The 17,564-nt window shown below is 41.9% G+C and overlaps 1 protein-coding gene and 1 long non-coding RNA gene across 3 annotated transcripts in view; one reads left to right on the top strand and one right to left on the bottom strand.

Annotated features, from left to right (window-relative positions):
- The window catches only part of DYNC1I1 (dynein cytoplasmic 1 intermediate chain 1), a 311,302-nt gene that overhangs the window by 8,412 nt on the left and 285,326 nt on the right, over window positions 1–17,564 (bottom strand). Inside the window, exons 15-16 of the mRNA XM_055307612.1 lie at window positions 13,902–14,042; window positions 9,449–9,574 (exon numbers count right to left, since the gene is read on the bottom strand). Of these exons, the coding sequence (XP_055163587.1) occupies window positions 9,449–9,574; window positions 13,902–14,042 (267 nt within the window). The remainder of the gene's footprint in view (window positions 1–9,448; window positions 9,575–13,901; window positions 14,043–17,564) is intronic.
- On the top strand, window positions 13,635–17,000 carry LOC129498290 (uncharacterized). Of its 2 annotated transcripts, XR_008662095.1 has the most exons (5): window positions 13,635–13,794; window positions 13,920–14,149; window positions 14,871–14,937; window positions 15,100–15,334; window positions 16,841–17,000. It is a non-coding gene; the product is annotated as an uncharacterized LOC129498290 (long non-coding RNA). The 2 variants fall into 2 exon arrangements; XR_008662096.1 differs by having other exon boundaries at window positions 15,100–17,000.

Here is a 17,564-nt window from a genome sequence, read left to right as displayed (position 1 = left end):
CATTATTTTTTTTCCTATTATTTGGAACAATCTTTTCCTCTGCCCAAAAAATGGAAAAAGTGCTAAAAACATTGGCTGATGGGCAATAATGGAAAATAAACTTTGTAAACTTCAATTACCACTCTTTTTCCATAACAGAAAAGATCAAGAAAATGACAGGGAAACAACAAAGCATGTGCTACTCAAGCTGCTCTGTCATATTAGCTGACTAAACATATATCCCTTTCCTTCCTGATATTATTAACCATAGGTTTTCTAGTAAATTCCTAGCAACCACTGCATCTAAGCAGTTTTGACAAAAAGAAAGCTTATTGCTAAACACCTTAAAAACATTTACCAAGGTAATAAAAGAAATGTCATTCCCTCCTACTGAATGTTTGGGCATAAAAGAGGTATTTTTATAATGTAGTTCATGATTTACCATAGCTATAGTGTCCAAAAAAAGCACAATGAAAAGGAAGCATTTTTCCAGTGGTTTGACAACTATTTGAATCAACTGTTAGGCTTTCATTACACTAGTGGCCAACTGCTCACTTTTAAAAGCGCGGGAGGGGCGCGGGCTTGGGATAGGGAGCAGGGAAGAAGCACGAGCCCTCTTTTCCAGATATATTTTCTATATATCCTTCTCTGTGCAGCAAATATAGTTAAATGGATTATTTTTCCTGTCCATCAATCTAGAGTCAACCTGGAGGCTGCATTCGGGGTGCTTCATACGATTAAGCTTTCCTTTAACCTCAACTTTCACACCTGAGACATTGATTCACCCAAATACTGATGAAGCGCCTGTTCTGTGCCAGGCACTGTGCTGGGCCAGGTTAGCCTGTTCAAATAGACAACTGGTGAGTATCTGCTTTGCATATGTTTCTGTGGACGTGGCACTCTAAACATTAGAAAAACCCTACTGAGGAATGTGACTAACCTAAGGAAGTCTGCCAAACTAATACATAAAAATAAAAATTTTTTCCTAAATCAAAAGGGTGGCGGTTTTTTAGGCTACTAGAAGATGTTCACTTTTTACCTATGGGTCCTTTATGCTAAGATAAATAAAAATAAAATATCTCATCTAAATGTTGAGAAACTCTTGTGTGGCCACAAGGAGAAAGACCTTAGGGAACAGACCACTGACCAGTTTTATCTGCCATCCTAAAAAGTAAGAGTGCAAAATTTATTCAACAATGTTAAGCCTTGATAATTCCTAAATGATAAATAATTCATGTTTTAAAATGTAGATGTCCTGATAGCTGACATCCTCAGAAATTCATGCAAACCTTCTTTGAAATTAGAACAGAACGATTCATTCACTTCCTCACTTTGCAAGTCCAACCTATATAGCATATAAATATTTACGCGTAAACGTGCATAAGCAGATACTTGATTTTATACCATTTTTTAGATATACCAATAGTAGCACATATACTCCTGTGAGAAACAAACAACTCTCCATTTCCATACAGGCCAGTGTTAATCCAGCCTCGCAGATGATTGGAGCAGCTTCATGCTCGGCTGGTCTAAGCTGTGATTTGAGGCTACTGTTCTAAGCAGTAATTTTTCAAGATAAAATTTAGCAGTTTTGAAATTCTAAAACTAAACACAATTTTGTCAGCCATAAAAAAAAATTTAACACTATAATTAATGACTGCTTCAAAATCCAAACTGCTATTGAAGATGACAGTTTGAAATCACAGAAGAATCATAAAGATGATTAATTATACAAACTGGTACTTGTTTCAGAAGGTTTATATTCAGACCATTTATCACCAAAATGGGAATATATGAATTTCACTGAATATTGCAAATTACTATGCACACATTAATTTGGTTTTTATAAAATTAGATATTAGGGTTTTCTTTTCACTGAATCAACTTCTCCATAATACATAAAAGTCAGAAGTATTTTCTTATCAATCCAGAAAAAAAAGTGGCTTGAAAAGATATTAATCCTATAAATTCATTTTTATAAGCTAATGTACCTGAATAAGCACACTATTTATATAATAATTAGTTTAATTATGGTCTTTTACATATATAATTACCAAAATGAAAGCCACTGCTACTACATTCACTATAAGATGAGTAATTATAACATTAATTGGAATTAATAGTGCTTTTTCTTTTTCTTTTTTAAATTAAGCACTTTTCCTAGAAGAAATCAAGTTAATACTAAAATTACAACCATACATTTTAACCAAATTATTTTATTTCAAATACATGTAATTTATTATGACATGGAAACGAACTAATATATTACTTCAAAGTAGCTTATTTTAGGTAATTATATTTATTAGCACCCCAAATCTGTTCATACAAATATGCCTTTCGCTTTTTGACTTGACTGCATAGCGTTGTGGCTATGGCAATAGAAATTCAGGTAAAAACTGAAAAGTCCCATTGAAAATTCCAATGGTTTGTTTCTGTGTCATCAAATATCTCGATATTATAGACAGAACTAAGTATTTGGATTTGCAGTTTTTATCTGGATGTTTGGCACTACAGAATAATTTATGCCAAAGTCTTTTCTTTTCCAGGAAGTGTTTGGCATCAGCTAAAGAAAATAATAATGTTTATCCATTGAAGAGTAAAGCCAGGGCTTGCAAAGCCCTTCAAGAATCGAGCAACTTGTGGCCACACTCACTTAATGAGAAACACAAGTGTTGGGGTGATTAGAAGTGGACCTGGGGAAGCTGAGCCCAGCTCCCCTCTCCTTCTGGAAGCTGCCACAGCTGAGCCATGCTATCGGGTTCGTCATCAGCAGGGGCTGATGGCTTCCTAAAGCACAATAATTAAGTGAACGGATTTCAAATCCAGTTTGTTTTCATTAAGGGACTCTCACTTGAATTAACCCCCAAATCTCAGTTTAACTTAATATTCTGTGTTCTGCACACCCCCTCCCCATGGAGGGGGGATTATTTATATTCAGGGCACCAGCTTCTTGTGGAAGACTGATGTAGGCCCGTCCTGCTGGCAAACACGAAGTAGTTCCACAAAGCTAACAATTACTGCTTAAGTGTAATCCACTTAAAAACCAGAAACGTATTGTATTTATTTTGTGTCACTCAAATTCTTTTGAACTCCCAGCACTTCCAGTTTATCAGATTCCTCTATATTTGACCGCTCTTTAAAGTGCAAGAGAGATGGCTCATGGAATGGCTTCCTTCTGTCCGAATGCTAGCTGGCTGAGAAAACTGTGGGGGGCGCTTTTGAATAATCCTCACCCATTACACCTGGACCACAGTTCCAAAGTCTATGGCCATAGGCCGTTTTTCCCACTGGGATCCCAAATAAACTGTCATCCTAGTTTTTCCCTTCAGTCCTAAAATACGCTCAGGCAAACCTTTACATCACGCTTTACCTTTTAGCGGTCCGTTTGATCTTTCACATTCACCTGCATTTTTCCTTTCCAAGAACTTTTCAAGACCCTTTTGATGGTATTAAGGAATGTCAAACTTACTCTACTTCTTGAAATCTGTAATAAAATGACTGCTATTCTTTCAGGCCCCAAAGAGCCATATGAAACAAGTGATTTGAAATGCCGCCGCAGTTCAGGGTTAAAATGTAAAGATGAATGCATGTTTTCTTAGGCAATTAGTGAGTGGGATAACCAATAAAGCTGAGGGCACTGAGATTTATTCATCTCCCTAATTAGTTTTTAAGTTGCCATTTTATTTCTCAAGTTCGGCTGTAAACTGAAATTGACTTTGGAATTTTATCATTTGACTACTGTGGAAATATAATCAGGGATTTGAAACTTATGTGTATTTATCACAACTGAAAACAAAATCTTCCCTGGAAGAGGTTAATGGAAAAAGAAATAACAGGAGGTGGAGGATAAACTGCTTCTTTCAAAACTGGAGCTGCAAACAGCATTCTAACTAATTCAGATAAGCAGCAAACATAGTTGTTAGGGGATATTTATGACAGCCCATCTGTGTGACAGCACTGAAGCATTAACAATAGCAACGGGCTTTCTATAAAACACATCTGCAAGACAGGTAGATAGGCTGACTATCAATCATCAGGACACGTGAATAATTCTATACTCACTGGCCCATGTGCTATTAAAATCAGCTCCATGTATATATAGAAAAGCTTGCTATTCAGTAAAGGAGCCATGGTGGTGAGTAATTCTTATTTTTAATTCCTTAGAATATGTGTGTTCACACATCATTAAAAAAATCCAACAATGATTAACAGCTCTCGACGAGTATGTTCTGAAGCAGCATACACTCAACGTTTTGGGGTTATATTTTTAGTTAACTTATGACTTGTTATCCATGTTTCAATTAATTGAATGGGATCATAGAGTCCCACAACAAACAGACTGCATCCTGCAGTTTGAAGAGAAAGATTCTCAAAATGTATTCAAGAGCTACGCTCATCTTCAACTGTAGATCTTAGAAAATTTAAATGGTACATGCAACCACTGCCTATTTAAATAACTTTCAGGATGTACAAATAGCATAAAAATCATGGCCAAATAAAAAAGGGGTCTTCTCTGTCTTTCACTGAATTCACATAACTTCCATTTATGCTAATGGGAGTTAAGCACCTGCTTCGCAAAGAAAATAGACCCCTATCTGTGAAAATAAATGTGTACGGTGTATTTTCCAGATACGATGCTGAAATCAAACAACCAAAAATGTGTGCTATATCAACAAAGCATCATGTGGCCTACCTGAAAACATTGCTGTTTTATATTTTACCTCATTAGTTATAGGCCCAAGACATTTCTCATGCCTTTGCCATTTAAATGCAACAAAAAGGAAAAAGGGGACCTGGGGTGGGGGATGGACATACTCAATCTAGTGATTTCAGTGAGCTCGTACACAATCCTCTGTTTACCCCTTCAGAAGTTCATAATAAATTGCATCAGTAAATCTGGATTCAGGCCACTGCTCTCTGCCATCATCGTAGAAGTCATGGAGGATAATTGTACCTAATAGAGGAGGGCATGATCCTGGGGACACTGCTGAGACTCCCTGCAGCAGCTGCAGCCTCAGCTGGGTTAGGAGATGAGACAGACGACTCTTCACGACCGCTGACACCAGAGTCCCTCCCTGCAGTGCTCTCCTGGTTGAGTGCCAGGTCTCCCAGGAAGCACATCTACTTGGACCTGAATGGGGACATCTCCACTGGTAGTCACAGAGGGAGTCCCTGATGATGGTGTGACAATAGAATGACAGAGAGAGGCTGTCTGTCTCCACTCCACCTGTAGTAGGCATCCTAGATATCTTCCCTAAAACTCTATTATACCTTCCGTTGAACTTACAATATGATGAAAACAAGGGTGTGGGAAGGTGAATGAGAATATCCAGTATTGCTTCAGCTCCATTTCTATGGCCTCATGATGTTTGTAATCTACAGCCATTGCTATTCCCGTTCAACATATTTTGCCTGCCTGTCTTCCTTCCTTCCTTCTTTCCTGTCTTTTAGAGAGGGAGGTGGTGAGGGGCGCAGAAGGAGAGGGAGAGAGAATCTTAAAGCATGGAGCCTGACACGGGGCTTGATCTCACGACCCTGAGATCATGAGCTGAGCTGAAATCAAGAGTTTGGTGCTTAATCGACTGAGCCACCCAGGTGCCCCACACATTCAACATTTTTAGATAATCTTAAGACATAGATGATAATAATAAGATCACACAGCCTGTACTACATATAATGACCACATTTCTAAAGATTTCTCCTTTTCCCTAATGGTCTAGGTCAAGGCCGTAACTTTTCATTTCCGATTCACGTCATGAGTGGGATTAAGAGCAAAACTCTTGTGGCAAGATTGGCTACATAATTTTGCAGGGTCCAGTGCAAAATAAAAATGTGGGGTGCCTTGCTGAAAAATTTCTTAGCAGTTGCAAGACAGTGACAGCTAAGCAATAAAGCAAGCTCAGGACAGCTCTATGCACAGGGTCTGTGAGATTGCCCAGGTGATGCAACCATGAAGCCAGTCTCATTCCTGGAATAGGACCCTGGTGAGGAAGAGCCTGCTGCCCCTCCTTCTTCCTCAAACAAGCCAGGGACAAATGAATGTGAGGTGTCTTCCCGCAGAAAGAAACCTATTCAATGTACTGAGGTCTCAAAGAAAATGGATCAACAAAGTATACTCTAAAAACCACCATTTACTTTCTTGTCCAGATTGTATTATAAGGCTTATTTAAAACCGTTTCATCTTCTTTCCTAGAGGGTTCCATAAAGCAACATTTTCTGTCCAAAGGCCAGCATGACCTCGGTGAGGGGTTCAGTGTTAATGGGGACCAGAGGACCAATTCTGAATACAGATAATGGTAGCACAGTCTACTGGCAATTTGATCCTCAATGCCATCTTTTTTCTCTTCCTCTATATTTTCTCCTTTTTAAATCACTTCCTGCTCATACCCCTTCCTCTCGTCAGCCATGCACCAGCCTTGATTTGACCTCAAATTCTAAATGGGGCCAGCTCGCTGTGAAGGCACTCTGACTGGCTTTCTGCAGTTTAGGTGATTTGGAAGGCTGGGGAGGCACTGTTTAGAGGGTACCTTTCTCTTGTAAGTACAGCTCTGCTCTGTCAGTTCTAGGCTGGTGAACGAGACAGCAATGATTACAATAATGGCGGCACTTGTCCATGAAGTGAGCTACCACCCCTCAGAAGTGGGCTTCAGCTAAGTTCCGCTTCCCTTTCAGTACATGGAGACTCTATACAGAGTTGGCCTTGAGAGATTTAAAATAGGGTAGAGATGAGCAAAGAGGAAAGGACTCTCCCCTTTATCATTCCCCAGAAATAAATATGAGCTAAATTTGTAAATACCTTACAAAAGTACTTAGGAAAAAACTATAGTTAAGACAACATTATCTTGTTAAGTCTGAGTTTTTCTGAGCTCTAGGTGGCTTTGTTTGTGACTAAACCATACAGAAAGAACTGTTAAATGTATAAGCCTACCCTGATTTTTTTGGTCATTCACGGAAGAACTAGAAGATTATATAATATTACCTACTCTCAATAAAATAGTATATCCGTTTTTTTCCGGGTAGTGAATTTGTGAGGATAAGCAACCCTACAAATTGTTTGGTCTATTATGTGGCCCAGAGATCTTTGTATAGCCTGTCTAGACTCCAGACAATAGACAGACTGGCCTACAGCTACAGACATTTCTATAGTCTGTAATATCACTTAGAAAAGTAAGAGCAATAATATAAAAATGAAAACCAGGCTGACCTGCCCCTACAATAGTAGAAATATGAGTCTAACAACACTTTACAATTCGGGAATGATGATAACAACCTGGAAAGAAGTTTTAGCAGCCACATATCAGCCAAAGCAACTTTTGCAAAATCATATATCCTCCTAAAATATGAGTCATAGTCAAGTAATTCTGTCCACAGGCTTATAAAAATCACTTTATTACAGAAAGTTCTGCATATATGTCATAATGTGTTTTCTAACATGTTATAAGTTATATGTTACCTATAGATAACAAGAAATGCATATACACACATACTACACACACACACACACACACACACACACACACATAAAATACCTGTGGTCAACATACAGGCTTTTCAGAAGGCCGTTCTTGAAATAAATCAGATTGTTAAACTATTCTCCTTTTCATCCCTCTCGGACAAAACAGTTTATGTTGCATATGATCTCAAGAGAGTTAAGGGACATTATGTATAATAAGCAAGAGAGGTGGAGAAAAGAGTTTAAATTTCATCTATTTTCTGCCATTTTTGTCTCTGAGCATGTCTCCACAGCTTTTTCTCTCTCACAATCACATTTGTTATAAACGAAAAAGAGAAAGGAAAAAGAAACCTTGGGTGTTTTATATATATGTGTACATATAAATACACATATATATATGTATATATATATATTCCTCTTTGCTAGCTTTTTAATTTTTTAGTAAATGAACTAACAAAGACTTTTTGTTGTTGCTTAGTTTTATTTTGATGCATCGAATATAACGACTAATCACTGGAGAAAATATTGCTGTAAAACCATAGGTAATATTTTTGATTCAGAGGGTATTCTCTTTCCCAAAGACTCCAACCTACGTCAATAGTCACCAGACCATTTGCATCTTCACCATTGGGGATGAATATTAACCTGGTCTTTGTTGCTGTCAGGATGACTCAGCTGTGGCATCAGGAGTACTTAAGGGGTTGTCTAATGAACTAGATAACATGCAGTAAAACTGAGAGATTTTTCCACGTTGTGCTTTAGGGCTATATGTCGTCAAATAGAAAACTCATTTCTTAAGTCCTTCAGTTTCTCTTTTATGGCTGAATTAAAAGCAACAACAGAACAACAACACCTAGCTTGTTTCAACATAATCGACTCCACCGTACAGCAGTATGTAACGCATTCATCTAAGGTTCTAGTGTGGAACAAGCCATCGGAGACTGCCAAATTTACAGAACGCCGACTGAGGAAACCGTACGGAACCCTCCTCGGAGCGATCGGCTAAGCCCATCACCAGGCAGGCACAGAGTACTGCCCAGGCCCAGGGTGTTATACATACAAATGTGGTAGATTTTCCCCCTGGAATGCAAATTCTAGATTCATATTACGCCAGACCAGCATTACACAACACTCTTGTTTTGTTTTGCTTGAAAGTTCAATATTTTCTTTGTCTTTAAGGAAAAAATTCTTTAACCTCGTTGCAGATGAAGGTTTTTGTCAACGCTTTCCCATTTAGTAAGAATAAACAGACACATTTAAGTGCAGCTGATTTATAAGGTAATATTAAAAGCAGTATAAGCATTTAAAGAGATTTATCTCAAATAAAAAATACAGATTTTTTTTCCCCCTTTGATATGTGCCGTGTAATTCCGGAATACCTCATATATCAGGTAATAAGATATACCAGAGGTATACATTTCATGTAATAACTTCGAATGTCACGAAAATGGCACAACATTCTGGTTCCCCTCGGCCGCTGTAGTGTGTGCGCCCAGGAAGGGGCGTGAGGTCAGCCTCTTTAACCGGCTACATTTCGCTGAAGAGTAGGAGTCCACACTGCAACCGGACATCACGAAAACTTGACCGGTTGTTTGCTTGTCTGTTTAACAAATTCCAAATCCAACGCCAGCGCAATGAATTTGACAAACTCATTTTGCTCTCCTGAAATTGGTCGGAAGTGGCACGCTTCCTCACAGGATGGCTGGGAATTCTCCAGCACTCCGAAAAGCGCCCGGATCATTGACTACAGTGTCCTGTGGTCCTGTGTGCGGGGCCTGGAGACCAAATTAGGCCCTAGGGAAGCCTTACCAAACCCCCACTGAAGTCCACGGCAATTTGCAGACGCACTCAAGCGGGCACTGGCGGCTCACGGGTCTTGTCAATAATTTCGCTAGGTCCGTAAACTAGACATACACGCCCAAAAAAAAAAAAAAAAGGAAAGAAAAAAAGCCACGCGCACACACAGGCACACACGACCAAAAACACCCGAACCCACAAACCAAAAAGTATGCGTACCTCTCCAACGTCGTAGATCCAGATGCGGCCTTCTGAGTCTCCGACGGCAACCTCCTTGCCAGCTTGGGCCCAGCGAACACGGTTGAGGGCGGAAGCCCCCTCAATGGCCACACTTGCTGTTGGCACCTGTCAAAGGGGAGACGACGGCAACAGAGAATCTGAATCTGAATTCAGATACACAGATTCAGTGATACGTTTAACTGGGTGAGTCAGAGTCACCTCTGCCTTCATGTGCACAAAGTGATATACATCCCCTGTGCGGGGCAAAAGGATTCATTGTTCTTAAATCATATGCTCCACTGAATGAAGGGGTAGAGAGGAGACACTTTAACAACAAAAAGAAAAGCTGGAGAGTCTTTTTTTTCCACAGTCAGTGGGCAGTGAGTGACAAATATTTCTCCGGATTATTCAGGGTGTATGTCCGACCGTACAAACAGCAGCTAAATGTGATACTTCACGATCGGGTCATGATTTATGGATCGATGGAGAGAGGGATTTCAGGATTTACTGAGATTAGAGATACTACAAAAGGCGGGGGGGGGTGATGGTGGAATAAAGGTCATATTAATGTGTGTCTTCAGGGAAAAAAATATGTATTGATCCCTCAAAACCTCATCGGGGAGGGGATGATCAGAAGAAGAAGAAAAAAATGCAGGTGGCAAAACTTCAAAAGCTCGAAATCTCCTTTCTTTTTTTTTTCTTTTTACCTTTCTTCCTCCCCCCCCCCCCCCCCGCCCCCCTGCTTTCCCCCTTCCTGTCAGTGTCAGGGTGGACAAAGCACTCTCTAACTTTGGAAATGCCCCCAAGGTGGTATCCTGAGAGACTGCAACACCTACCTATTTGTAGAAGAGGCCTCACATATTCTTTAATCAACACTGAAATCTGCCCATGTGGGTAATCACTATCATACTTATTATTAAAATGAACTGGAGGTGCTGAAATGGAACCTGCAGAATTTGCTACAAGAACCCTAGTATTAGGAAAAGATGTTAGTGGGTCTACTCCTCTTCTATCAACAGTTGTGTAAACTCTTGTCTTTAAGTTTGGGAGTTTATAACTGATAGATCAGATCTCTGAGCCCTCTACAAGAATACTGAATAGGAAAGGACAACAGGCCATTAAAAAAGAAGAGAGTAAATTTCGAAACAGAAAGAAAAAAAAAAAAAAAAAAAAAAAACAGTGAGAAGAGGGCCCTAGAGATCCTCTCCCGCCACTGTTTAAGACCTGTGTCTACTAAACAGGTCGTTTTAGGATAGAAACCCGACATGTCCTGGGCCTCAGCACTCCCGGCATTCTGCTGTTCAGGGAATTGAAACCATCTGTTTATAGGGCATTATTGACCCAATGCCTATCTTTAAAATAGCAATAAAAACTCCATCATATGTAAGAATCTATGTTTAAACTTAATCTTGAAATCAATAAAAATTCTTTTACCTGCTTAAATCACTGTATGCCAGTTGTGAGCAAAAATGTAAAACAAAAGTCCCCAACTCATTTATTTTTTAAAAAATACACAATTTCGACAATAAAGGTACCTGCTGTGCAGGCTGGAGCTTGAATTTTTAACCAAACCTTTCAAAGGCCAAAACAATGTGAATTTAGATGGGCCATAATTCTGTCAATATGCTTCATTATTAGTGTGCTACTCAGAGAACCAATCCGTGATTCAGCTATACAGTTTTCAGAGTTAGTTTTAACACCATAATTTAGGGAGACTGTACAGGATCACACTTTGCTTAACTCTGTTTGATATCAGATTTTATCAATGAATAATCTCAAAGATTGAATACAAATGTTGAATCTTAATACGAATATGTTAAAAAACTAATCACTCAAACTGATTTCTGATACCTTTTAAATTATGCCTAATACATTTTAAAGAATCTTATTTATTGAGAATTAAGTAGTACAGCAAACTGGGGCAATATTTTAACTATTTAAAAATATCCTTTCAAATCTTATAAATGATTAAAAAATGACTATCACAGCCTGTGACATGTGCTAAAAAATTATCAAGTGCTGAAGGAAATGATAAAATATATTTTATTAGTTTGACTCATATGACCTCTCAGAAGTTGATGAATCCCTAATGAAAATAATCCATATATTGACTCTATCTTCTGTACTTTGGTTTCACAGTTATGTTCACATTTTTTTAAGGCTCAATGATTTTAATCGCAAAAACAGGGAGATACACAGCATAGATTACTACCATTGTGTGGAGGGCGGTGATATTGAGGTAGGTGAATATGAACTATCCTTGCATAGGAGCAGTTGGGAAAACTTGGTCCAAAAGTACAGTCATTTCAACAACACCATCACCAACGAATCACTCTAGGAATTCGGGTTCTCTGTCTTTCTTTTTTACACACATCTAAACCCTAATCTGACAAGTGTCTGAAAAATCTTGCTCAACTTGATCGAAGGCAAAAATGATCTTAGAGTTTTAAAAAGTGTTCCGTTTGCTACTGGATTTGAATCTGATTCGATATATCCACTGTTATTCTGAAAGCAGAATTGTGTTTACCACAAAACTAAGCAGTTTGCATGCCCCCTAATGATCCTTAAAAAATGGTTAGCTATAAAACTCTTATGTGGTTGTGCCTTGATAGCTAGAGAAAGAGAAGGGAAAAATTACATTTTGCAATGTTGACACCTTGATTTCATTTTACCTAAAAAGCAGACTAAAAACAAAACAAAACGAGTTACATAGGAACTATTAAGGAGAGTGTAGAACACAGTCTACTGCATCATAGTGGGCTATCACCTCTAAACATCACTTCTAGTAGATCTGATTTCTGATATGGGGGGGGGGGTCTCCTAAGCCCACCTGGAAAACGTGTGTTTTTTGGTTGCTTTAAGTGAATGAGTTTATTCCAGCAGGTAGAAGCAATATGAGTTTAATCAACGGTGATGAAAAGACTTTGGGAAACCAACACAATGTCAAATAATAGCATCTTTTCGTGAAAAGCAATAATGTTATGAACATTTCAACATCCCAAAGGATGAGCGTTGCACTATTCATGCCTTTTGATAATTTTCAAAGATGCTTCATTACGTAACCCTTGCCTCTGTCACATAGCTAGCTCTTGTAGCAGAAAGAAAACACAGATTTAAATGGAAATATTTTCAGAAGATAACTATTTGGCAGTGGCTAGAGGTGCAGAGCATTTTGCGAGATACAACGGCTCAATAATGACACCTGAGGGATATTGCCCTGCCCCCTCCCACAAAAAAATAGTAGGGGAACCTCCTTCTCCTCATATCCTCCAGCTGTAGGCCTCCTAATTAAAAAGGCTGAGTTGCTTCCTGCCCAAAACACTTCAAAAGACCTTTCTCTTGTTCTCCACTTGATGCAGAGTTTGCAGCACTCGCTCCCCTTACCTGTCCTCCCTTCTTATTTATGGAGAGCTGCCCTGAATCACAAGCCAGGAAGTGATGAAGAGCCCGTTTCATGGTATGAAACTGAAGGATATTTAATATTCAAGTTAAAAAAAGAAAAGTCACCACAAAACAAAAAAACAAACAAACAAAAATACAAACCAAGTAGCTGAATTGGCCCCTGGGTAATTTTAAGGGTGTGGGGAAAAAGGGGACCATGCACACGGCATCATTTTTTAAAACCATCAATATGTATAGAACTTTTTCAGGATCATTTAAAAAATCCCTTTATTGCCGATTCCTTTTTTTTTTTTTTAAGAAAGAGGGCCATCTACTTGTGAAGTATTCTGAACGTGACTTGTTGAAATTCCACTTTTTTTCAAAAAAAATACTGCGTTTAACATACGTGTTCAGAGTCTAAAAAAAAAAAAAAAAAGTGCTGTGAAAGTCCGCCCGCGAGTTCAGTATTTTAGACAAGGATTCTTTGCCTCGTGAAAATCACACGGAGGGAAGAGCTAAACGTGAACGGGCAGCGGAATCGTGTTTAACGACTCTAACAAGGGCAGCGCTCCCGGGCGCAGCCCCAGGGATCCCTGCACCCGCAGCCGCCTCCGCCGCCTCCGCCGCCTCCGCCGCCTCCGCCACCTCCGCGCCCCTCGCAGCTCGCAGCTCGCTGCTCGGGGGCGTGCGCGCGGGTCCCCTCCCGTGGGGCCCGCCGGGCACACGCGCCACTGGGCTCTTCGCGATTGTGCAGGAGCCGCCACGCTTCGGGGACGCAGCGGCAGCGGCGTGAGATGGGTCCTGGCCGGGGCGTCTGCAGTGGCCCTCGGGGCAGGCAGGAATGGGGGGGGGTCGGCCCCGGCCGGGGCGGGGGGGGGCGGGGGCGGCTGCGCCCTCCTCCCTCCTCCCAGCGGCGTGAGATGGGTCCTGGCCGGGGCGTCTGCAGTGGCCCTCGGGGCAGGCAGGTATGGGGGGGGGGGTCGGCCCCGGCCGGGGCGGGGGGGGGGCGGGGGCGGCTGCGCCCTCCTCCCTCCTCCCAGCCCTCCCGCCGGGCGCCTGCGCCGCCGCTCACCTCCGTGTCGTTGTTGAGGTTCCAGAGGTCCAGGCGCCCCATCCCGTCCACGCAGGCGAAGAGCGCGGGGTGCACGGGGGACCACATGACGTCGTACACGTAGTCGGCGTTGTCTTCAAAGGAGTAGAGCGGCTTGTTGTGCTGTGGAGCGGAGAGACCGTGAGGGCCCCGGTCGGGCGAGCCTGATTACGGACTTTGCACGTTCACAAAGTGCCATAAAACTCCCCGAGATGAAAGTCCTCGAAAAGGTGAACCGCAGCTTTAATGTGCCGAGAACTGTCCAGGGGCATAAATAAATGCCGGGGGGGGGGGCGGGGGCGGGGGGAGGGGGGACCCCGAAGGGCTGGGGCCCGGGGCCTGCGGCGGCGGCGGGCTCAGACCCCGGCGGCGGTCGCGACCCTCGGGGCAGGCGGGCGCGGCCGCCGCTAGCCCCGCGCTGCGGCCGGCTCGGCTCGGCTCGGCTCCGGGAGGCGCGCGGCCCGCGGGCTGGGCTGGGCCGGGCCGGAGCCGCGGGGATGCTGCGGGGGCCCCCGCCGCCCGGCCGCCCGGCCCTCTCGCACGCAAGGCCGCGCCTGCCACCTCGCGGGCTCGGCCTGCAGCTGCAGCGCGGCCTCCGGGCCCCCCGGGCCCCCCGGGCCCCCCGCGCCCCAGGCCTGCGGCGGGACCCGCTCCCCCGCGGGCGGCAACGCGAACGCAGGTTTGGAAGGGATTCGTGGCTCCTCTGGGGGGTTCGAGACCTCGCGGTCCGCAGACCCCAGTGTCTCTGCCTCCCCGGGGCCGACTGGCGTGGCTCAGCGGAGAACCCCCGAACCCTCACAGGGCATGCACCGCGTCCTCCAGATCCCCCAGGATTTCCAGCAGCCCCGAAACTGGGTGTTGGGGGGGAATGCATTAGCACACCCCCACCGCATACAAATGCTTCCACTCCAGAGGGATACAGTGAATTAAAATGGCACTCTTGATTTCCAGCGAATATTGTCACATCAAAATAGCACAGAAGTCGGAGGCAAGTCTGAAAGTACACCAGAAATAAAATGTAATTGGACTTCATGAATTATTCATTCCATCTGGCTTGTCTTATTCTAATTTCTGCATAATGGCTTTACTAATCCCTGATCAATTAATGTAAAATGAAATTTAAATGATAATGAAAGCCCTAGAGATAAAAGAAATTAAGTATTCTTATATCCCTTGACAGAAATCTAAACAATGGGAGTTTTTTTTCCACAACGTCTTCTTCATCCAGTCAGCTGTCTGTATTCTCTTCATGGGTTCGACTAAATGCCTGGGCAGACCAGAGTAAGAAGAGAAAAAAAACATAACACAAAATATGAACGATCAAATCCTTTACGCACGGGATATGCAAAGAACGTTATCTGTAGGTGACAGCTCCAAATGTCAGAGCGGACTTCCAAAGCGTACTGCTGGCAAAGGTAACATGCACAGAATGCATGTGCTGAAGTCAAAGTGAGAAAAATCCGTGCGAAGACAATAACCTGGGGCAAAGACTGGTGAAGGTGGCAGTAACTAAGTGATTTCTCGTTTCATGAATCACATTGCTTTGGCATTGCTCAGCACTGAACACAATTATATAATACTAGTAAAGCAACGCAGAAGACTTTAGAGGGCCACTGCGCATGAGGGGCATAGGTAGATGGGTGAGATGTGTTTTACTTGCAAAAAAATGTCTAATGTGGGAATGATTTGAAAAAGAACGTAAGATATTGGGACCTCAAAATCGAAAGGGTAGACATTAGCCTTATGGTTTTATATTTTAATATTCTATGACTCTTTTATGTCAGAACGTTTACTATAAATCATGCTTGCCGCGTGATTTCAAGGTAAAATTATTTGCGCAGTTGCTATTTATGCAGCTTCTTGCTTTCTCTCGTGCTTTGGACTAGGTGATTCAAACTACCTTATCCAGAGAATCTGAATATCCAGTGACAGACACTTCCAAGTGGCATGACTGCATCATTATTCCTTACTGAGCTGGAGTAGCTGGTCCTTCCTCGACCACTTGTGAATACTAAATTATTTAACTCTTAGTAAAAGACTAGTCCCGCCCCAAATTCTTGATGTTATCGTTAGCCAGTCACTATTTGTTAAAGACCACGAATAACACATTTTCTTCAAATCAAAGGGTGGAAAACACATGCTTAAAAGCGTCAATTCTCAGTATCCTCTCTCGGTGACCCCGCTGATAATATAACTGAGTGTACGGAGGTCTAGATGGAGACATACACAGACAGACAGACATGAAACACATACCACATCTGCAGTCCTTGTTCTGATCAATTATAAAACCACCCAACCTTAAACAGTCATTTTCTAGGAAGCCAATATTATCTGATACATTAGTTCTCGAGATAAATTATCCTGTTAATCTCTACTTTGTGTCTTTCCTTTTTTCTTTTAGTTGCTGTTTCTGCGAGAAACTTAGTCAAAATTGTAATATATCCTGGAGACTTCACTTTTTAAACATCTGGAAATAACAGCTATTGTTCATGACTTACCAAAATCCAATTTTCTCCTGCTTAATAGTATAGTTTGAAATGCTATTACTGTCTAGGTTTTCTTCCAATGTCCTCACCCCCCCCCCCCGACCCTCCAGACGGAAGCTCCCACTGCAAGAATCACTGGCATGTTCTTCTAGGCTGCAGTATGCACCCGTTTAGGGAAAGGAAGAAGGGCTTGCATTTTCAAAGGCTTTGTTTTAACGTGGATAAATTCACAGGTTGGGAGGGTCTTTGTCGGGATTGAACCCCCTGTCAGGATACCTGGTGGACCAGCAGTGAGGAACCACTGGTTCCCAAGTATAACCTGGTACAAGCAGACAGGCATAGGTTAATGCCACTCTTCCATTATTAAGCAGTGCTGTTTTGAATATTGATTGTACTTTTTTGATAAAGGAATTCTTTGGTCTTTTTTATTTTAAGGGGCTCAACGGGTAATCTGAAAACCCCATTAAAAATTTGGTGATGGAGACGAAGGAGCACACTTGTCGTGAGGAGCACCAGGTGGAAGTGCTTAATCACTATACTGTATACCTGCAACTAATATAGCACCCTATGGTAACTAACTGGAATTAAAATAAAAACCTTAAAATTCTTTGCCTCAAGTGCCTAATAGAAAACATTTTACAGTAGTAGGTAAATATACCATGAGCTATTAACATTTTCACAAAGTATGTCAAAAGCATCAGCGTCCAAAGATTCTGTTATGGAAGTCTGAAACCTAAATGTCTGGACTCACAACACTATAGCATGATCACTGATTTTAGAATGTTTCAAGTTTTGAAAAGATGCAGAGTGTGGGGACAGATCCTGACAGGTGATTTCTGAGGAGGATCCTCTAATATTATTTGTATCTTTTAAAAGCTACAGAAGCTTGGTGACCTAAATATTTACTCTGCAAAATACTCAAGGCCATTTAGTAAACTCAATATGGTTTCACAGCATGTTACTGTAGCAAGTGTTTTTCCAAACCATCAAATTTCATGAGACCAAAGACCTCTCCACCTGTGTGCTTCCCCTTCTAGTGCTGCGTTCAGCACCGGCACACTGCTAAAGAAGGAAAACAAGGAAAGTGCACCGCTACCCAGCGTACTACACGTGTGACACATGCCAGTGAAACAAAGCCACAACACCCTGTGCTTTGGTC

This window comes from Nyctereutes procyonoides, unplaced genomic scaffold, assembly GCF_905146905.1.
Source record: "Nyctereutes procyonoides isolate TBG_1078 unplaced genomic scaffold, NYPRO_anot_genome, whole genome shotgun sequence".
NCBI lineage: Eukaryota > Metazoa > Chordata > Mammalia > Carnivora > Canidae > Nyctereutes > Nyctereutes procyonoides.
Note: the sequence above shows the minus strand (reverse complement) of the source record. Positions and strands in the feature narration are given on the sequence as shown.